Below are 21419 nucleotides of genomic sequence, written 5' to 3' on the forward strand. Positions count from 1 at the left end.
AACGGGGGAGGGGCAGAGAGAGAGGGAGACACAGAATCGGAAACAGGCTCCAGGCTCTGAGCCATCAGCCCAGAGCCCGACGCGGGGCTCGAACTCACGGACCGTGAGATCGTGACCTGAGCTGAAGTCGGACGCTTAACCGACTGCGCCACCCAGGCGCCCCTGGAGACCTACTTCTAACAGATGGGGGACTTCCTTTCGCCTGCCCAGGGCCCGTACCGCCTTCCTCTGGTAAGAGCCTCCGAGTTTGTTGAGGGGGAGCTACCCCTCCTCACTGGTTATAGTCTTGGTGGTCTAACAAGGAATGTGTCTGCCCTTCCCTTGCCCGAGAAAAAGGCCAAGGGCCTCACTTACACCACTCAGACACCTTTCCCCGCAACAGAAATCTTGGACCAAGTGCCCCAGCACTGAGGGCGAGGTGGGAGCAGATTCACTCAGTCAGTGACGCTTGGCACTGTCAGCTCCAGCTGCCAAAACCCCTCGGCTGCCCTGGGCCAAGTCTTCTTCCTGACTCGTTCCTGCCAGTCAGCAAGCTTCCCACAGCCTCCAGCTTGTTCCCTCTGTCCTCTGGGTTGGCCAGGGATGGATTCTGTTGCGTGCAACCACAGAATCCGGACTAACGCACAGGAACTCCCCAAATCCACACTGACCGATAGCACCTTCTGGGCCGATTCCAGGTCAGCCTGTCCCACGGACTGAAGGCGTGTACTGAGGACCGCTCTGCTCATCTGCCCAGATTACGGTGGGAATTCTATAAAATATTAAAATGAACTTGTTGAAAATGGTTCCTCTGATTCACACTGGCTTCCTCCCTGTCGCCGTCATCAGGAGAGTTGTATTTGAGGATGGAATTATACATTAAGCGGGAGATTCGATTCCTATCAGAAAAGGGTTTTAAATCTAGATTATATTTAAAGAGAATTGAGCTTTTGGTCAGAAACTCAAGAAGCAGGGGCGGCCCGGGTGGCTCAGTTGGTTGAGTGTCCGACTCTTAGTTTCAGCTCAGGTCATGATCCCAGGGTGGTGGGATCGAGCCCTGCATCGGGCTACGCGTGGAGTATGGAGCCTGTTTGAGACCCTCCCAGTCTGCCTCCCCTCGCCCTTCCCGCCCCTCCCTTGCTCACGTGTACCCCCTCTCTCTCAAAAATAAATAAACATTAAAAAAAAATTTTTTAGGGACACCTGGGTGGCCCAATGAAGCATCCAAACTTGATTTCAGCTCAAGTTATGGTTTTGTGGTTCACGGGTTCAAGCCCCACATTGGGTTCTCTGCTAATGGTGTGGAGCCTGCCACGGGGGATTCTCTCTCCTCCGGCTCTCTGCCCCTACCCTTCTCTCTCTCAAAATAAATAAACCTAAAAAAATTAAAAATTTTTTTACATTAAAATAAAATAAAATAGTACCAAGTCAGGCCCAGGTGAAGGACAAATTACACAGGATGACGTATGTGAAAGGACCGTGAACCTGGGAAGCGCTGTCCCTAAGGTGTAATCCCGGCGGTGGCCTGAACTTGCCAGCTCACCTTGGCCAGGGACGAGTGCCTTCCGAAAGGTTTCCTTCAGAGAGCTGTGCCCGTGCAGGAGTCTGTGGCTGGGAGAGATGGCGACGTGGGAGGTGCCGTAAATGGCCTCGGGGGTCGCCGTGTAGGCCGTCAGCTTTTCTCCCGTGACGCGCCCGTCCACCTGGCAAGTGAAAACAGAGTCATTCCATTCCTCAGTGCTCCTTCCGGGCTGCCGTGCTCCCCGGCCACATCCCCTTCTCCCTCCCCTCCTGTCCCTCCCGAGCACTGGGGCCAATTTTTGGCTGCAGTCCCAGGCACGTGGGGCCCTGTGATGGCCCCTGGCAGGGGCAGAGACGGGCAGGAGAGGGGAGGATCGAGTTCCTCTTGGAGAAGCCCTCCCTGGTGCCCCCTGCCAGGCATGCTTGGCGGCCCCCGAGCGCAGGTGGTCAAAGCATGCTAGGAAAGAGCCCCCCCCCCCCCCCCCGGTTCCCTGGCTCCTTTGCTCACGAATCAAAAATAACTATCAACACTATGTTGTTTCTGTCCTGACAAAGGGGCTATACTTTCCTCCAGGGCTTAAGGTAAAGGAAAAAAATTAAAGGCATCTTTTTTTTTTTTTCCTAATCTATTTAAGTCTTATGCCCATTTTATGATCTGATTAGTTGGGTTTTTGTTTTTTTTTTTTTTTTAATTAATTAATTATTTTATTTATTTATTTAATGTTTGCTTATTTTTGAGAGAGACAGGGAAAGCACAAGTAGGGGAGGGGCAGAGAGAGTGACACACACACAGAATCTGAAGCGGCTTCAGGCCCTGAGCTGTCAGCACAGAGCCCGACGCGGGGCTCGAACCCATGGACCGTTGAGATCATGACGTGAGGCGAAGTCACCTGCTTAACCGACTGAGCCAGCCAGGCGCCCCGAGGCATCTACTTTTCTACTCAAAAAAACAGTCACTGAGGCTAATACCATTTTGAAGAAGGAAGGAAAGGACAGCTGAGCTCATGACTGAGTGTTCCCAGGGCTGCTTAAATGCCTTTTAAGGAAGAGGCATACATTAGGCATCAACTGAATGCAAATTATATGACCTAGAGGGGACAGATGCTCCCCCCTTTACACGATCCTTCAAATGCGCTCACTGCACGCCAATGACATGCAAGTCGACACTATGGCCTGAGTGCCAGTCAGGTGTCACCTATGGAGCCAGGCCTGTCCCCTCTCCTGAGCCATCTCATTTTTAGGTGGGTCCAGGAATGGAGACAGAAACATTTTCATAAAAAAAATGCTGGGAAAGGGAGAGAATACGGAAGACATCCCATGTAAGCGGCCGAACGGCTCAGAGGCCCACGGCCTTCACCCTGGCTGAGGAGCAAAGGCCTTCGACACGGGGGCCAGACCCAGTCGAATGCACGGGACCCTCAAATGAGATGGCCCTGAGAGCTGGAACAAAAGTCGCAGCTGGACTGAAATTCAGAAATCTGACCACCTTCTCTGAAGAGTGCTAAGAGGATTTGGTCGTTTCAGGATTTTTCAAAGTCCCGGCTCTCTTACGGGGGGCTTCTCATGTCTGCCATTGGGGTGAGGGGGACCACTTCCATGGGGGAGATGGCACAGGGCTGCGTGAGCTCCACCCCGGGGACACCACTATGGCTGCCGGTAGGAAGACTCTAGAAAGGCAGGTCAATTTTGCGTCTTGGCTGCTGTCCCCTCCTCCAGATCTGGCCTAAGGTGAGGGATGAGTTTGGAGCTAAAGGAAAGAGCACAAAAGCCTTGAGCAGGAAAGAGACATCAGAAGAATTAAAAAACAAACACAGAACCCACCAGGTGAGACACGACAACATGACAACTATCTAGTCTGTAGGGACCACGAGGAAGAGGTTTGAGGGGCACCTTCCAGAGTAGGTGGGCCCTGAGTAGTGACCTTTGAGCAGCATTTCCGCACAGGCCAGCTCTCTGGAACCCTGGGTAAGCCCCAGTCCTTACCAGCGTCAAGGGTGCCCAGTTCCGAGATGGCGGTAACCTTGGCTCTGTCGGCTTTTAACCTGCTTTGTGACATGAACCCCTTGGAGCCCTGGGCCCGCTGCTCGGGAAAATGCCCACACGACATGGCACATGTCATTCCCGGGAGCTCGTGGACCCGCAGAAAGCTCTGTATATCTGCGCTGTCCAGGAGGGTGGCCACTAGCAGTATGAGGCCACGGGGCACCTGGGAAGTGGCCAGTATTACTCAAAGTGTGAGAGCACAGATCTCAAAGACTTTGCACCAAAACCAGAATGTAAACTTAATCCCTCAAGAAACGTGTTACTGGTCGCATCCTAAAGTGAGAATTTTTGGCACACAATGGGTTAAGTAGAAGCATGTGATCAGAGTCCGTTTCTGTTTCTTTGCGCTTTAAAAATGCGGCCACCACGAAGCCTGGGATTCCGCGTGCGCCCGGCAGTGTTTCTCCACGCGACGGGGCCGTGGCGCTGTCCCGAGCCGCTGATGGGCTCAGCGGCTTCTGAGACCGCAGAAGGGCATCTGGGAGCTTTAATGGATGGGGACACTATTGCCTGATCACCTTCAATGTGAAGTCCAGATGGCAGCCCACACAGTCCCCGATCCAGTGGGCCTGCATGCCTTTTATTCCATACCATTCTGGAAGGTCTGCCAGCGCGTCCTGCATGGCCTGTAGGGGCGACAGGAGGAAGGAAGGATTACTTCAGAGACAGCACACGATGGGGGGGGTCTGGCTGAGGCAGGAAAAGCGCGACACCAACAGAGGCCCCGGATGCAGGGCCCTTCTTGCCCACCTGCCAATCCGAGGAGCTCGAGGAGCTCGGCAAGGGTCGGAAACAGACGCACTCAGCATGACTCAATTCAGTGAGATGGGTTTGACTGCTTTCTCTATTCGGAGGGGACCAAGGTTTCAAGGAAGGAAGGAAATTAAGGAAGAAAGACCTTAATTAACATCTTTGATGAATGTAGTGAGTGCGTTTTTCTCTCCCACCGTCTGGGAAGTACGCAAAACAAGTTCAAGTTTGTGAATTTTGAAACTCTAAGATAAGCAGCTCATGGGGATGGGCATTCTACAACTCACCTGTATCAGAAATAGAACACTATATATTACATCTCTGCATTAAAAGTATCAGCATAAAGGAAACCATCACACTGATTTGTGTAAGTATTTGCTATTAGAAGTGTGTATCTAGGGGCATCTGGGTGGCTCAGTCGGCTGAGCGTCCGACTTCGGCTCAGGTCATGATCTCGCAGTCCGTGAGTTCGAACCCCGCGTCGGGCTCTGTGCTGACAGCTGGGAGCCTGGAGCCTGCTTCAGATTCTGTGTCTCCCTCTCTCTCTGCCTCTCCCCTGCTGGCGCTCTCTCTCTCTCTCTCTCTCTCTCTCTCTCAAATCTAAACATTAAAAATAAATAAATAGGGGCGCCTGGGTGGCTCAGTCAATCATCCAACTTTGGCTCAGGTCATGATCTCATGGTTCATGGGTTCGAGCCCTGCAGTGGGTTCTGTGCTGACAGCTCAGAGCCTGGAGCCTGCTTCGGATTCTGTGTCTCCCTCTCTCTCTGCCTCTCCCCTGCTGGCACTCTGTCTCTCTCTCTCTCTCTCTCTCTCTCTCGAAACTAAACATTAAAAATAAATAAATAGGGGCGCCTAGGTTGCTCAGTCAGTTAATCATCCAACTTTGGCTCAGGTCATGATCTCATGGTTCGTGGGTTTGAGCCCCACGTCAGGCTCTGTGCTGCCAGCACGGAGACTGGAGCCTGCTTTGGATTCTGTATCTCCCTCTCTCTCTGCTGCCCCCCTCCCCCCCAGCTCACACTCTGTCTCTCTCTCAAAAATAAACATTAAAAAAAATTTTTTTAAAGAAGTGTGTATCTATTTTCACTGTTATTTGTTTTGTCTACTTTTACTCCTAAATGCCTATAAAAGGGAGGCTTTTCTATAAGTTACTCTCTATGGCTTCAACTACATGCTGTCCCTCAGCGTTTGATGATGAGACACATTCCTTCAACAGATGGGTTTAAAAGCAAATCACATACTTACATTGTGAAGAGTCTAACTTTATTTTATTTATTTTTTTTTTAATTTTTTTTTTCTTAACGTTTATTTATTTTTGAGATAGGGAGAGACAGAGCATGAACGGGGAGGGTCAGAGAGAGGGAGACACAGAATCCGAAGCAGGCTCCAGGCTCCTAGCTGCCAGCACAGAGCCCGATGTGGGGCTAGAACTCACAGACCACGAGATCATGACCTGAGCCGAAGTCGGCCGCTTAACCGACTGAGCCACCTAGGCGCCCCTTTATTTTATTCTTAAATGTGTATTTATTTTTGAGAGGAAGAGAGACAGAGAGAGAGAGAGAGAGAGGCAGAGAGAATCCCAAGCAGGCTCCACACCATCAGTGCAGAGCCTGGCACAGGGCTCGAACTCACAAACTGTGAAAACATGACCTGAGCTGAAATCAACAGACGTCTAATTGACTGAAACACACAAGCGCCGCAAAGAGTCCAAGTTTAAATTCTTAATTGTATTACCATTAATAAAGGCAACACAACAATGCTTTACTTGTCCAGTGTTTTGTAATTCATACGGTGCCTCTACACATCTCTTCCCACATACTCGGGGGTAGGGTAGCTCACTTTCAAATCAACGAACTTACGCTCAGAGAGCTTATACTTTCTGACGAGAGGCTGTAGGAGCAGACGAGCCAGAACTACAACCCACGCTTACTAACATTCTTTCCCCTCCAGCACAGAGATTCGCACTCAGTCATGCGATAAACAACACAGGGCATTTCCTATACCCGTCATCTGGCTACCCATCCCGTGTCATCTATGTGATAGAGTCTGGAAGCTTCAAGATCCAGACATTTCTCCAGAGCCAGAAACTGTATATAACGGACCCCATCAAGCTGGCCAGCCACGCTTTTGTTTGTTTCCCTACTCCACCACAATGTATTAGCCACCCACCCCTCTACACCGGGAGCCCATCTAGGCGCTGGGGGCCTGTGCACATGCAAAGCAGAACGTGCCAGAGTCTACCGTGAAGTCTAAACAATGCACGCACACAGCCTGCTGCTGGTAGTCGGGTAACTGATCAAAGTTCAACGCCAGGTGCAATTAGCATCACGGAAGGGGAGACATGGGTCCTGGAGATGAGGCGAGGAAGCAGAAAAATTGCGGGAAGGAAAGGACGAGAAAGAGCGGAGTGAGAAACAGGGACAGATACGAGAAGAGGTGGGTGGATGAACCCCCTGAGAAGGAGAAGGAAAGTCACAGGAGTGAGTGAGGAAAGCAAGGCTCCAAAAAGGACAGACAGGGAGAGTGAAGAGGAATCTGAAAGCAGACAGGTAATGGAAAATGGAGCAGGTGAAGGAACGAAAGCTGGGGACGAGCAAATCCTACCGCGTATGGGGCGACAGGGTGTGTGCCCACAGCAGGGCGCAAGGAACAGCGAGTGCTGTTCTGGAACAGGGCTTACCGGCTGCTCAGTGACATGGTGAGCCTTCCTGCGGCAGGGCCATCAGTCTCGAGTGACAATAAGGGGAAAGAGGAATAGAGGGCTACACTGACATGAAAACCGAAGTCAGACATGTGCGTGCCACACGGAAGGGGGAGAGCACCGGAAAGCCTCGGTGAGTTCAAGCTGTCCTGCAAACACGACAAGCACACAAAGGCTTAATAGAGGCAGGCCCCCTTCCTTTCTGCCACCAATGAACCTAGTGATGATGGGACACTCAGCACGATCCTCAACGCCGAGACCCAACCACCCTGCTGGTGTTTGGAGGTCGTTTCCAACGACCGCTCCTAGGCTTCTCCCGTTTCTGGACTGTTCCTCGTGAAAGATGAAAAAAATACCTTTTAATAATGAAATGTAATCAAGCAGAAACTGTGCGTATTTTAACGCCCACCTGGTAATGTGGAAAGGAGATCCGTGAAAACCAAATAGCTGATAAAGAAGATACAGAAAAAGTGTAATAAGGTAAGTTTTAGAACTTGAGAGTTCCCGGTGATCTGTGCTTGGGACACTACAGGATGCTGATGACACTCTCTTGTACTAGGAACGCGTGCCCAATATCCCGGGACACGATCAAGGGCACCTAGAGCTGCTCGTTTTAAGTAGAATCAGGAGCAAATCAACCATGTTCAAATGGCATACATACATTCCAACTTCTTGTGATCATAGCCGGGGGGAGGTTTCCAGGGGAAATCTAAAATACTTAATAGTTCCGCATCAAGTTACGCATAAAGAGTGAACATTTGAGAAGGTGGCAGAACTCTGGCTCCGACTGTTCATTATGCTTCAACTAAAGGGATGTGCTTTCAGGGGCACCTGGGTGGCTCAGTCGCGTGAGCATCCGACTCTCGGTTTGGGCTCAGGTTCGTGGTCTCACAGTTTCGTGAGTCTGACCCCTGCATCAGGCTCTGCACGGACAGCGTGGAGCCTGCTTATGATTCTCTCTCTCTCCCTCTCTGTCTCTGCCCCTTCCCCACTCTATCTCTCTCAAAATAAATAAATAAACTTAAAAAAAAAAAAAAGGGACATGCTTTCAGTTTCTCAAAAACCACCCAGCCTGCCCTACGGCCTGGGCATGGGCAATGCTCCGGCCTGGCCCAGCCGCCCCGTCTAAAGCACCCCTTCATTTCTCCTTATTCCACTTCCCTCATCACCCATCTCTTCTTTGGTCTGCTTGCTTATTCCTTGACGGTCGGGCCCGTCCTCTGGATTGTAAGCTCCCAGAGAGCAAGGACCGGGCTCGTTTGGGTTCACCACCGGGTACGCAGCACCCACAGCTCCTGGTGGGTAGTGGACCCTTTGAATCCATGAAAAATATGCATAACTGAGATATGGGCCTCCTGTCAAGGTAATATAGAGACCAGCCCCCTTTCCTCTGTTCCCCCTCCCCCCGAGAGTAAAGAGGAAGCCCGTCTCTAACAATCTGGAATAGCCAAGGCTCTCTGCTTTCAGGAGACCCGTCCCAGTGGCCATGCGGCCGATAGTGCACACGTGGCCTTATCCTCCCGGGGGCGTGGCACCATGAGCCTGGCTCTTCAAGGGGCCCTTTGGCGGCCTTTCAACTTCATTGGTGTCCCTTCCTTTTCCTCTCTTAGGGATCTCAAGAGGCCTCAATCCCATGACTGTAACGCAGCAAGCGTTCTAATCGAAGAGAAAGTTACAAAAGACCGCAAAAAAAAAAAAAAAAAAAAATTTGATATAAGATGTATCTTTAAAAAAATTTTTTTAATGTTTATTTTTGAGAGACAGAGTGAGAGAGGGACAGAGTGTGAGTGGGGGAGGGGGAGAGAGAGAGAGAGGGAGACACAGAATCCGAAGCAGGCTCCAGGCCCGGAGCTGTCAGCACAGAGCCCGATGCGGGGCTCGCACTCACGGACCATGAGGCAGGTCATGACCCGAGCCGAAGTCGGATGCTTCACCGACTGAGCCACCCAGGTACCCCTGATACCAGATTCATCTTTAAATGTGACTTCTGGGGTGTCTAAAAATCACTGATGGTGATGGCTTGAGGAAGTATAAGATCTTGACTCATCAAAGCAAAGTTCAACCATAGGCCACGTGTAGTGTGCATGTATCCAGTTGGATAAGGATGCTTCGGGAACTGATTAACCATGCACATCACGGGCACAGATGAACGCTCCGCTGGCTGGAATACTGACCCGATGGAAAGGGCCTGTTTCCTGACGCTTTCAGATAAACAACGGTTTCCCCACCTCTCCCTTTCCTGACCGACATACACGGAACACGAATTTGCACAGCTACGTATGTGCACATGGTTTGAGAAAGCTCAAAAGCAAGTATTAGAAACCCGTAAGAGTTTCTGTTACTGCCAGCACAGACTTGAGACACGGAACGACTAGTTTTAGAATAACCCAGAGAGTAAGGTGAATTCCAGGATTCGGTCTTGGATCCACAGTCCTAAAGATGCATGAGAGAGAGAAACGAGTAAGTGGGTTAGAACTGCAGTGTATACTCCATCTAAAAGCAAGGTTCTCTGGGGCGCCTGGGTGGCCAAGTCGGTTAAGCGTCCGACTCTTGATTTCAGCTCAGGTCATGATCTCATGGCTCGTGAGTTCGAGCCCTGCCCCGGGCTCCGTGCTGAGCCTGCTTGGGATTCTCTCTCTCTCTCTCTCTCTCTCTCTCTCTCTCTCTCTCTCTCTCTCTCCCCCCCTTGCCCCTCCCCTGCTCACGCTCATTCTTTCTCTCCCTCAAAGATAAATAAACTTAAAAAAATTTTTTTAAAGAAAAAAAAAAAATGAGGCTTTCCTAGAAGTCAGTTGTTTCAAAGTAACCAGCGGCTCTGGAAATTAGGAAATGGAATGTGGTATCTCAACTATGAATGAATCATGTACCAAAGATTCCACGTACCCATCAACTTCAATTACAAAATGGTCACCGAGCTCCTTCCTCTATGGAAGACATTGTGTTTGGTGTAATAAAAGGAGCCAGGGGCTCCAGAGGACACAGGAACATGTCACACTGCCCCATGAGTGTCCTATCAGCAAAACCCAGGAAACTCTATGGGCCACACAGCCTGGCTATTCAACTGGTAAATTATAAGAAAGAGAAAGGGATAAAGAGGCAAACCTGTAGATTAATACACTTAAAAGGCATCATCAGGGGCATCCGAGTGGCTCAGTCAGTTAAGCTTCTGACTTTGGCTCACGTCAGGTCTGACTTTGGCTCATGGTCTGTGAGTTCAAGCCCCGCATGGGGCTCTGTGATGACAGCTCGGAGCCTGGAGCCTACTTCGGATTCTGGGTCTCCCTCCCGCTCTGCCCCTCCCCCACTGTCTCTCAAAAATGAATACACACTTAAAAATTAAAAAAAAAAAAAAAAAGGCATCAAAAAAAAAAAAAGAAAAGAAAAGGGAGAGGGGCATCTGGGTGGCTCAGTCATTAAGCATCTGACTCTTGGTTTCGGCTCAAGTCATGATCTCATGGCTCATGGGATGGAGCCCCACATCAGGCTCTGTGCTGTCAGCACAGAGCCTGCTTGGGATTCTCTTTCTCCCTCTCTCTTCGCCCATCTCCCCCTCGTGCTGTCTCTGTCTCTCTCAAAATAAATAAATAAACTGAAAACAATGTTTTTTATTTAAACACATTTTTTTTTAAAGGGAGGGTAAGAATAAAGCACAGAGTACAGGGAGGCACACGTGGATGACACAACTAGGGAAAACGGCGAGGAAGTGCCTGCCTATCCTAAAAGTCAGGGCAGTGGCTACTTGGGAGGCAGAGAAGGACATTTATTATTGGGAAGGGGCGTATGGGGAGGTCTTTGGGGTGCTGGCAAAATTCAGCATCTTGACCTCCAAAGGAGGCTGCTTTAAAATAAATGGATAAGCTATATACTTGTTTTATATGGTGATCTGCGTTTCGTGTTGCAATGGAAACGCAACAGCAAAACAAGTTACTAAGTCTGCCACTGCAGAAGTGGCAGCTGTAACCCCCAGGAGGCTCCCGGAGGGCAGGGCACAGGGGAACGCCGGCCTGTAAGCCCCGTGACTCAACTTCAGACTCCCTGGGCTTTCTGTACAACCCCCGCGTGGCCGGGCCCAGAGCCCAGGACTGTGCCTTGTGCTGGACAGGTGCTCATTAAATTCCCACGTCACTCCCTCCACTGGAGGGAGAGGCGGGCGAGCAGCACTGCAGGGCCAGGGCCCCGGCCACCAGGCAGGGGGGAGTAACCTCCAAGTAGCCTCCCACGGGCCGGGCATTTCTACGATCGATGCCGAATTCCCTCTTCACAACAGCGCAGGTCCAGTGGTAGTATCTCCACCTCGCAGATGAGGATACAAGTCCCCAGGATCTTCCCTGGGTCACCCCGCAAGTCCGTCCCTTCCCACACCTGCTGTGGAATGACCACCTGGCCATCAACGCACTTAAATGCAGCTCTCCCGTGTCCGGGTTTCACATAGTGTCCACTTACCATCCTCTAACTTTGAAGAGATGCCTATTACGACTCTGCCTGCTTTTATTATCTCATTTATTTTTTAAATTTTACTGCTGGAAAGAAGTCTCTGGTTATAGGGTCATAGGGCCGAGGATGTCACTAAAATTCCCTCTCTGTACAGATGAGGACACAGAGGCCTCCAGAGGCTTAGCAATCTGCCCATCCTCACTTAGCTAACTGCAGCCAGGACAAAAATTCTGGTCCTTAGTACATTACTCGGCCCTCATTTAACTACGAAGCCTCTTCCTCAACTGTTCTCCCCAGTGGCACGGTGAATTTCTATTGCATTAGCTGCCCAGCACCCACAGGCTCTTCTTTCTTGGGGACAATCCGAGATGGTGAGTGCCACCAACTGTGGAAGCTTTTCCAGTCCCACTCTCCCCCTCTGTGCAAGCTAAACATTGACTGCAACCTATCACAGTCTCGGAACACTGTGGGGGGACCCAGAGGCACAGGGGCACTAGAAGGGAGAGGCCGGAGATTCTGGGACTGATAGGGGTCAGACCTTTTCCTGGGCACAATCTCAGCCCTGCCCTTTTTCTCCCTGATTCCTGCCAAAGCCGGGGTCTCCAGCCTTCCCACCCAAAGGTGAGTAACCTGATCCTCTTCTGATCAATTCCTTTGTGGCTGAAATTAACCCGAGTAACTTTAGGTTGTTTGCAACTGTGTTTCCTAACTAATACCAGTGGATTTAAAAAGTTTCAACATCTCCATAGTTATCTCTACCAGCGGATACTGTACTGTCTTGACACATCACCGTAACAAAAGTATAAAATCTTGAATATAGTAATCACATATCATAAAACAATATATTAATAAACTAGTAATCAATCTTCTGGTGAAACTGCATGTTCTAGAAAGCTTTCTAATTTATGGAACAATTTAGGGGGTTCTTAAATGCCTGCAAGCACGTAACCAGTGCATGATAAACTCTGAAAACGACCCACGGCTTTTCCTCTCCAATAATCAATAAATTCCATTTAACTTCCAAGCAAACGCGCATGTGGTCTCATGGGAGCTGGTGTCTTTCCATGTGGTAAGACCTACATTACATGATTTGAAGATCGTCTCCGTATCCCATTCCATTCCTTCCTGCCACGGAAAATTCTGAGTTGACAGGTTCCAGTGGTGACTGCACGTGACACTCAGCCTTCCTCTGCATTACTGAGTCACTAGGATGTAAGTCCTTTCATCCTGTTTTTCTTCTAGATTGAATTGTCAAGGCTGAGATACTTTTGGAAGAGGTGCTTTGCTTGAAATATTCGAATCTCAGTGAAGACAAAAGGTTTGAATAGAATGAAATATGAAGGTTTTGATATGCTAATTATGGGGGGGGCGCCTGCTTAAAACCTTACCAAGTCTATGAATATTTTTAAAAACCAGAAGAAATTTTAAAAATAAACCAAATGAAATCAACATCTTGAGAACAACCCAGCAAACCCCGTTTGGTTCCTGTTGGAAAACAAGCGTGTTACACGTCACTGATTTTTGATGAACGGGGATTTAGAGAACGCAGCCCAACGACCCCCAAGGACCTCTCCTTCATCCTGCCCCCCGCCCCCATCTCCACCAGATCAGGGACAATGTGGGGAGTGTTTTATACTATGCAGCTGTTCAATCCAAAGGGCTATTTTTGTTTCTCTGGGGTCTTTTGTTGAGTTCATGTACCCTTCCTTCTTTTGGGGGCAATTACGGTGGCAGTAGCTGGACTTCATCTTATCTCGTGTCCTGTCCTTACATCTGGCAAACAGCTGGCAGTGCCTCCCTTCCCCACCTTGGCCAACCCCAATTTGTAGAAATCTTACAGGTTCACAGAATCCCAAACCTAGGGAACTAGCAGGTTTTGAGACTCTTCTTAAAAGTGCTGTGAAATCACTTTTTTTTAAGTTCATTTATTTTGAGAGAGAGACGGAGTGAGGGAGGGAGGGGCAGGGAGAGAAGCCCATGCAGCCTCTGCACTGCCAGTGTGGAGCCTGACACAGGGCTCGAACCCACAAACTGTGAGATCATGACCTGAGTTCAAACCAAAAGTCAGATGCTTAACTGACTGAGCCACCCAGGTGCCCCAATATCATCTTTCCAATGAAATCAGAGGAAACCTGATATATATGTAAGAGCCGAATGCTGAACCATTCCAGGAGATGCCCTGCTTTCTCCTCCGAGCCCTCTCCATCAATACCAAGGCTTTGGCACAGTTTGGCAACCATTAATTTATTCAACTCCCATTAATAAATGAAAAAAAAATGGCTCATTCAACTAAGTCAATGGCAGACCCAAAATAATGAATTATCCAGATATCGTTCTGGGCCCCTATACTGTTTTCAGGTATCTTTATTTTATTTTTATTTTTTTTAATGTTTATTTTTATTTTTGAGAGAAAGAGCACGCACGGGGCAGGGGCAGAGAGAGAGAGAGAGAGACACAGAATCCAAAGCAGGCTCCAGGCTCCGAGCTGTCAGCACAGAGCCCGACGCGGGGCTTGAACCCACAAACCGTGAGATCATGACCTGAGCTGAAGTCGGCCGCTTAACCTACTGAGCTACCCAGGCACACCTCAGGTATCTTTATTTCATTAAACAAAAGGCAGCTTCTTCCAGCTGCAAAACCTAGGAATTAACCACATGAAGGAGCTTCTCATTCAGTTTTTATCAACAATGACTGTACTAATACTCACCTGAAGTCAAATGGTAACATTTCCCTGTGGTTATTACATAGCATAACATATAAGCACTGTTATTTGCAAAGGGCCCTTATGATCATTTCCACCAGGATGGTCTGAATGTACAGCCACCGTTGCCCCGTAGGTACACCATCGGAATGAAGATGATTTGAGAAGCTGAAACACGACTGTGCCTTAATGAATCTGAATAGGATCCAGAGTTTAAGAACGTGAACCAACAAGAGATGGGCTGACCTGCACATCCAATCAAAAAAGCTTCGAGGATACAAAGCACCATCGGAAATAAGAAAGACAAAGCTTAAACTGAAAGGGCTGGGGATGATAAGAGAATTAAACATGACATGTCTGATCGGACTCCTTCTGCAAAGCAGCAGAAATAATGCTGGGAATAAACCCACACTTCCCAAGAGAGGACAGTACACGAGCCAAAGCATTAAGCACAAGGTACGACAGGACCAGAAATAAGAATTCCAGAAGAAACTGTTTTAAAAACATGATACACTAGGGGCGCCTGGGTGGCTCAGTCAGTTGAGCCTCTGACTTCGGCTCAGGTCATGATTTCAGTTCCTGAGTTTGAGCCCCGCGTCAGAATCTGTGCTGACAGCTCGGAGCCTGGAGCCTGCTTCGGATTCTGTGTCTCCCTCTCTCTCTGCTCCTCCCCTGCTCATGCTCTGTCTCTCTCTTTCTCTCAAAACAAATACATGTAATAATAAAAAAAAATTTTTTTAATAAAAACATGATACGTTTTATAAAACCTTTGTAAAAAAAATTTTTTTTAGGCAGAATGAGAAATAAAGTGCATTTATTAGCTACTAAGAGGGAGTTCAGAAACCAGAGCCCTGAGAGCTGGACACAGATTTGAGGGAGAAAGAAAGAGAAAGATTTAATAATAAGATTTAATTAAAACAGACACTTTTTAATAGTCTTAACACAGCCTACTTCTAAATCAGTGTGACCTGAATAGCAATTATGTTTGAATTATAATTTGTATTTATTTTTTTCTAAAACTTAATCTTGTTGCCAAGATTTCCTTATTCTTTTTCTGAAATCATTTCAAAGTAGTCCCTCCAAAGACACAGCATATATGAGTTGTAATAAAGGAAAATAGATTCTGAAGGCAGTAGGGTGTTCATAAAAAATCTAGATGTCCCCTCTAGAATATTCTAGAAGAATAAACGGTCCCACAGCCTAGCCCCCCTCTCCTGCTTTGACTCTGGCATGAGGTCGCACACGAGGATTTCTACATTGAAAGTTCATTTGGGGGCGCCTTGGGGGCTCAATTGGTTACGTTTGACTCTTGATTTTAGCTTAGGTCATGGTCTCACCTTTTGTGGGATCAAGCCACGTGGGCGTCCCTCTCCCCGTCCCCTGCTCACACTCTTTCTCTCAAATAAATCAACATTTAAAAAATAAATACATAAAAAGCTCATTTGGCATAATATTTACCTTGTTCACCTCCCTCTGATAGCTGTACTTTATAACCTCTCTTCTGAAATGTGATCTGTATTTCTAGCAAGATCCATTTGTCGTGGTAAAACAGTGTTGCTATCCAGGAATCTTAATTCCAGCGAAGGTGTTGCTAACCCAGAAGGGAAACGATCATTTCTGAGCAAGATATCCTGCTGATGGTATGTGACTTGCCAACAAGGTGTGCATACCTGGGACCGCAGGGGTCGAAGGAAAAGAGGCCCCAAGCAGCCCACGCGTGTGCATCTCAGAGCCAAGTGAAAGAGGGACACCCCAAGTGCTATCAAACAGCCTCCAAGTGGCTGGAAAGAAGGAAACGCCTTCCGGGTACAATCACCAGAGACGGCCACGTGGGAAAGGACGTGGGGAAGGAAATCGGCTGGTGTGGCGGCCACCAATTTGGCTAGTCTCTTCTTATCTAGGTATCCTCACATTAACTCAGGCCACACCTAGCCGTCTCCCACCCCCCCCCTTTCAGGCCCAAGCAATGCCCTTTTCTGACAGCGAAGCAGTTCTAATCACACGAAATTTCAAGGGTTGGTAACCAAGGGTTCTGAAATGTCACCAACACGCCCCTAAGAATGCAGACGATGGAGGACAAACTCCCCCAATGACAGTCACCTGTCTGGACGAGGCTGCTTCTGATTCCCAGAGCCACTCAGGTGACCTCACTGCCCCTGGGTTGAGGGGCCAAAAGAGAGGCTGCCTTGTACCCCACGGGAGGGGGAGCAAGCAGGGAGACATCGCAGCGTACTCGGCCCAATCTGCGGCCCTGGGATACCCTTGCCTGAAAAGGCAGTTTTGTTCCGGGAAGGCAGAGTCTTGGGAGCAAGACTGAAAGCTTTTAACTGGTCTAATAAGGGGGGAAAAATGGGGACAGCGGTCCCAGGGAATATTCCATTTAATTACCTTCAAGTTGGAAGCCTGCCTATAAATTAAAAACTTGCAGGAAGATAAGACCATCCCTTCCAAGGCACTCAGGTCTACAGAAGATATGTAAATAAATGCTGACATAACCCTGCTATCAGGCTGTTCTGTTTTCTGACTACCAAAATGATAACAGTCATTATGGAAAATATGGAGACGGATGAAGAAAAATATCAGTTTCCCACAATCAATATAAACACCCAGGGAGGGTCACTATTAATATTTTATTCCATATCTTTCCAATCCACTTATACCCTATCTTCCACTAATTCAAAGAAGTTCATTTTCCCCCACAAACTCTGCAGTGGGGACATATCTTACAACCAGTGGTGCCTCTGACACCATTTTTCTTTGTTAGCAGAACATAAAACGTACTGCCAATGCCGTGACGGCTGAAAAAACGTAGTGCGGGTGTGGGGGCTCCTGTATACGTTTCACACAGTTAAGATCATGCCATTAGTAAACTCTTTTTGAACTAGGAGAGTTTGCAATTTATCAGAGTTCGCAACTTCTTACAGCTGTCGACAGGATTAAATCTTCATTTCGAGCCAAGCTGACACTCAAAATTAGCCACCCTGGAATAGTAAACAAGATACAGAGAGAAATGGAAGGATATTGTGGAAAACCGCCTCCTTCTATTAAGAGGGACCCTTCTTTTGACTAACACAACAATACCGTATGACCACAGATGTGGCTGCCAACGCCTGCTTCCTTCAGAGCGCAGCAGTCACGGATCAGTGTCCCTGTTCTCCCAGCAGCTGGGCTCAGAAGGTCCAGGGGACGGACAGGACGTTGGGGCAGACAGAGATGGTGACAAAAAAGACACAGCTTCAGCTCAGAGGCCAGCAAGCCAATGCCGGCAAGAACAAACCAGAAAACCGCCGACCACGGCGCTTTCCGTCGCCCGGCCATCTGTGCCCTCTCCCTGTCCTCATTACAGTTCCTACTGTGCTCATGGCCGGCTTTCCCGCAACACATGCCCTCCTTCTGTACGGGGTGCTTGGAAACGCCTTGCTTAAGAGCTGGCAGACCCGGGTCACAGGAGGCTCAAGTTGGGCCCTGGCTTTCTTGGGCTTGGGGGCCTCAGTTATAAAATGAGGAATGGGCCGGGCCTGTGATTTTCCAGGACACCTCGAGCTGGCCACGAGTCCCCTGGGGGAGCGGGAGGAGGACGGGATGTACAATGCTTGAGAAAGCAACGCCTGATCCCTTTCATTTGTCTCTAGGTATCATATTGATTTTGTAATTTCAAAAGCATGAGGGTTTTTTGTTGGCATTTTTGTCTTTCAGATTAGGGCAGGGATTTAAAAAGCAAGGGAGGGGGCGCCTGGGTGGCGCAGTCGGTTAAGCGTCCGACTTCAGCCAGGTCACGATCTCGCGGTCCGTGAGTTCGAGCCCCGCGTCGGGCTCTGGGCTGATGGCTCAGAGCCTGGAGCCTGTTTCCGATTCTGTGTCTCCCTCTCTCTCTGCCCCTCCCCCGTTCATGCTCTGTCTCTCTCTATCCCAAAAATAAATAAACGTTGAAAAAAAAAATTAAAAAAAAAAAAAAAAAAAAAAAAAGCAAGGGAGAACGTGGGCTAAATGTGGGGGACCTGTGCACTGTTTGCTCAAGTTTCTTCTAGCTTTAAAATCCAAATGTCTCCTTGAGTTGATCAGTGAACTCCCCAGCCCTCCCTGGCACACCCAGGGACCCCCCCCACCCACCCACACAACGAGGTGCTAAGAAATCTCTTTAGTCCCACGGGGTCCGGGCTAACACTTCAAGGAGGAAGGAGGTCTTTACCCCCCCCCAAAAGCACCTGGCCAGGAGCACAGAAAGCCCACTCAGGGTTTGAGGGCAATACATCATGTTCAGTTCTGCCTTCATTGTTTCCAAATCAGATTTACAATTTCTTTCATTGTCAATATAATCTAAGAAGTATATTACAGCTGACCCCTGAACACGGGTTTGAACTGCACTGGTCCATACAGCACAGCACCATAAAACGTATTTTCTCTTCCCTGTGATTTTCCTTTCTTCCTTAACATTTTCTCTTCTCTGGCTTACTTTATTGTAAGACTACTGTATATAACACAGACAACATACAAAATATGTGTTCATCAACTGACTATGTTATCTGTTAGGCCTCCGGTCAACAGTAGACTATTAGTAAAGTTTTTAGGGACTCCAAAGTCACCTGTGAATTTTCAACTGCATGGGGGAGGGGGGAGGGGCGCTGACCCTCGAGCCACCTTGTCCGAGGGTCAACGGTATTATTTCTCTCGTTCATCCCTTTGCAGTCATTCCTTCTATCTTAGAAACAAAACCCAAAAAACAACGCAAACACAGAAGCTTCTGGCTTGCCGACCGTGCGTGCCAACCGGAAGCCTGTGTGTCTGCTTCACAAGTGCTTCGGAGACGCTGTGCAGGCAGGGGTGTCCTCAAGTCCCAGACGGGAGGGACACAGGGTGGGCGCGAGGCCCCAGGGCCAGGGAAAATGGGAGCTCACGGGGTACTGGGCTAATGGAGAGCACATACAGATGTGACCGGCCGCTGGCGGGGGCCCTTCTCGGGGTGAACACGAAGGCCCTGGGTTCAGGAGGAAGTCTAATTGCCAGTGTCACCCCGGCACGATCCAGAAACACCGTGGCTTCGCGAATCTGAGCCAGGGCCCTGCGCTGCACCGACTCTGGTGAACCCTCCCAAGCCCAAGTTCCCTCCAAGGCCTGCACAGAACCAACCAGCCACCCCACCCCCCGGAAGTCTCCCTGTCACCCCTGGCTGTGGCTGTGGTGGGGACACAAGTCTCCTGATCCACTCCAGACAGCATGAGGCTTGCCCGGGGACCGCTGGGGAACTGTCAGCCTCTAGTCGTCTGCCTTCCTTTTGCCTCTGTTCCCCCGCCTGCCCCAAGCCCTGCCCACCACCATCCCCAGAAGTACTTCTGAGGGACGCAGGGGGTGGCTTTCCCTGTAAGAAGGCCGACGATCGGAGTGCGGACGGGACAGCATGGAAGGTGGGGACTTGAGTTCACCTTACAGCTTAGGAGAGGAAAGATCCTGGAGAGGCGTGGAATACAGAGAACAGAGAGAAGTAAGAGATGTTACGTAAGAAGGAGCAGATTTAACAACGAATTGGTTTTGTGAGACAGGGTGTCAAAGCCAGATCCTGGGGACGAGAGCCGAGCCTGCGGTTTCCAGAAGAGACAGCCGGGGTCTGGGGGAGGACTCCAGCAGGAAGCTGGCGCTCAGGGTGTCCTGGGTGCTGCTGTCCAGGCTCCGGGGCCCAGAGCCTGCACGGCTCAGACACTGCTACCCACCACTTAGCAGCTGATAAAACATTTTTTTGAGGTGGGCGCATAAGGCCACGCTCAGGCCTGGCTGACCACAGAGGAGCACGGTGGGATGACCCAATAATAGCTTGAAAGCCACGGGGCTCTTCAGAGAAAACCCTGGCGGTATATAAACCCCAGCATCATCGTTGAGTGTGGCCCCGGCTGGTGTCCTCTCAGCTTTTTATCCCAACGGCCTTGCAGAGAAGCTGACGGCTCATTAGATCTTTCTCACTTGTTCCTCCTGGTTCCCGGAAACTTCGCCTCTGCAGCCGGCCTCTAATCTGCGTCTACACCCGTGCCGTGAAGGCCCAGGCCGCACATACAGGAGGCGGCCCTGGTGCTGAGGGTCCCTCTCGGGGGCAGGGAGCGGGGTGCGGCCCAGATGCCAAACCCCACCGACCAGCCCCTTTGCAGAGCTCCCGGGGCAGAGCAGCACGGGGGTGACTTGGCTGGTGTCACGGAGAGGCATCTTCTGGCGTCACCTGTGAGCCAGCCTCTTCTCTGGGGCTGACGGCGGATCTGAGGGCAGAAAGCCAGGCACCAGGCCCGGTTTCCGGAAGACAGCCAAGTGCTTTCACAAGCATCTCAAGGCCTCAGGACTGGAACAAGGGTGCCCAGGGGTCCCCATTCCAGAGGGCAGGGGACCCTTAAGCACCCAGGGGCACGTGCTGGAGACTGGAGCTTTGCACCTCGGCTCCTCTCTGGGGCGGTCTTTCTGCTCGGGTCTGCTCCCCGCAAAGTTCCTGTTGTAAACCCCACCCCCCCTTCCTTCACCCCCTTGCCTCTCCGACCCCATATTTTTACTCTCTGCACGCTCAAACGCAAACAGTGCGTTCTGGCAAAGGCACCTCCACCTTTACCCGCAAGCTCACAGGTGAAATCGGGAGAGGAGGGGCACAAGGGGGCAGGGAGGTGGGGCCAGTCCCTCCCACTTCCCCTGATTTCGTGAAGGCTCATGGTTGCTCAGCCGCCTCTCGCCAGCAGAAATTCTACTTGGAAATACTTGTGAGACGTGAAGTTTCCTGCCCGTCGGGAAAGCGATCAAACGTTCCCCAACAGACATTTTGCACTTCCCACTCTCCCTCACCACACAGGGCCAACGTGGGGCTCCTCCTCCTGGCCCCGATGTGCTCTCCTGCGTCAGCACAGTGATCCCAGGGAGCCGTGCCGGCTCAGTCTCAGACTGTCTCCCACACTGGCCTCCACGCCCCCCGCTAGCACCTAGCCCAGGTCTGGCCAGGCGCTCAGTAACATCGGGGGAAAGAACAAATGAATTCACGCTCCCTGAGAAGTGGGACAGACTGCCGGTTAAGAGCCCAAGCACCCGAGTTTGAATCCCAGGGCCATTACTTATTACCAGTGAGAGCCTCAGTTTCTACGTCAGTAAAATGGGGATAACAGGCACACCGACGCTTAAAGGAACAATGTGAGGGATAAGTAAGATGGGGAGGGTAAAAGCCTGAGCACCGATCAGATCGGGGGCAAAAGCAGGTAGGAAACGGGAGGGGGCACACAGACTTGCTTCATATTCTAGCAGCTGCCAGGTATCGCCTGGAAATGTGGGAAA

General features: G+C 49.9%; 1 protein-coding gene across 16 annotated transcripts in view; it reads right to left on the reverse strand.

Annotated features, from left to right (window-relative positions):
• Positions 1–21419, reverse strand: part of LARS2 (leucyl-tRNA synthetase 2, mitochondrial) — a 194054-nt gene that overhangs the window by 68786 nt on the left and 103849 nt on the right. For 15 of the 16 annotated variants that reach the window (XR_015248421.1, XR_015248419.1, XR_015248423.1 and 12 more), the window contains 2 exons: positions 4062–4169; positions 1523–1682 (listed from right to left, as the gene is read on the reverse strand). Coding sequence is in view for 10 of the 16 variants with exons in the window: in XM_086698442.1 (XP_086554568.1) it covers positions 1523–1682; positions 4062–4169 (268 nt within the window). In the remaining 6 variants the exon portion in view is untranslated. The other variant, XM_086698451.1, reaches the window with a different exon arrangement.

The sequence above is a fragment of the Puma concolor genome, chromosome A2, assembly GCF_028749965.1.
Source record: "Puma concolor isolate L17-30 chromosome A2, mPumCon1.1.hap2, whole genome shotgun sequence".
Lineage (NCBI taxonomy): Eukaryota > Metazoa > Chordata > Mammalia > Carnivora > Felidae > Puma > Puma concolor.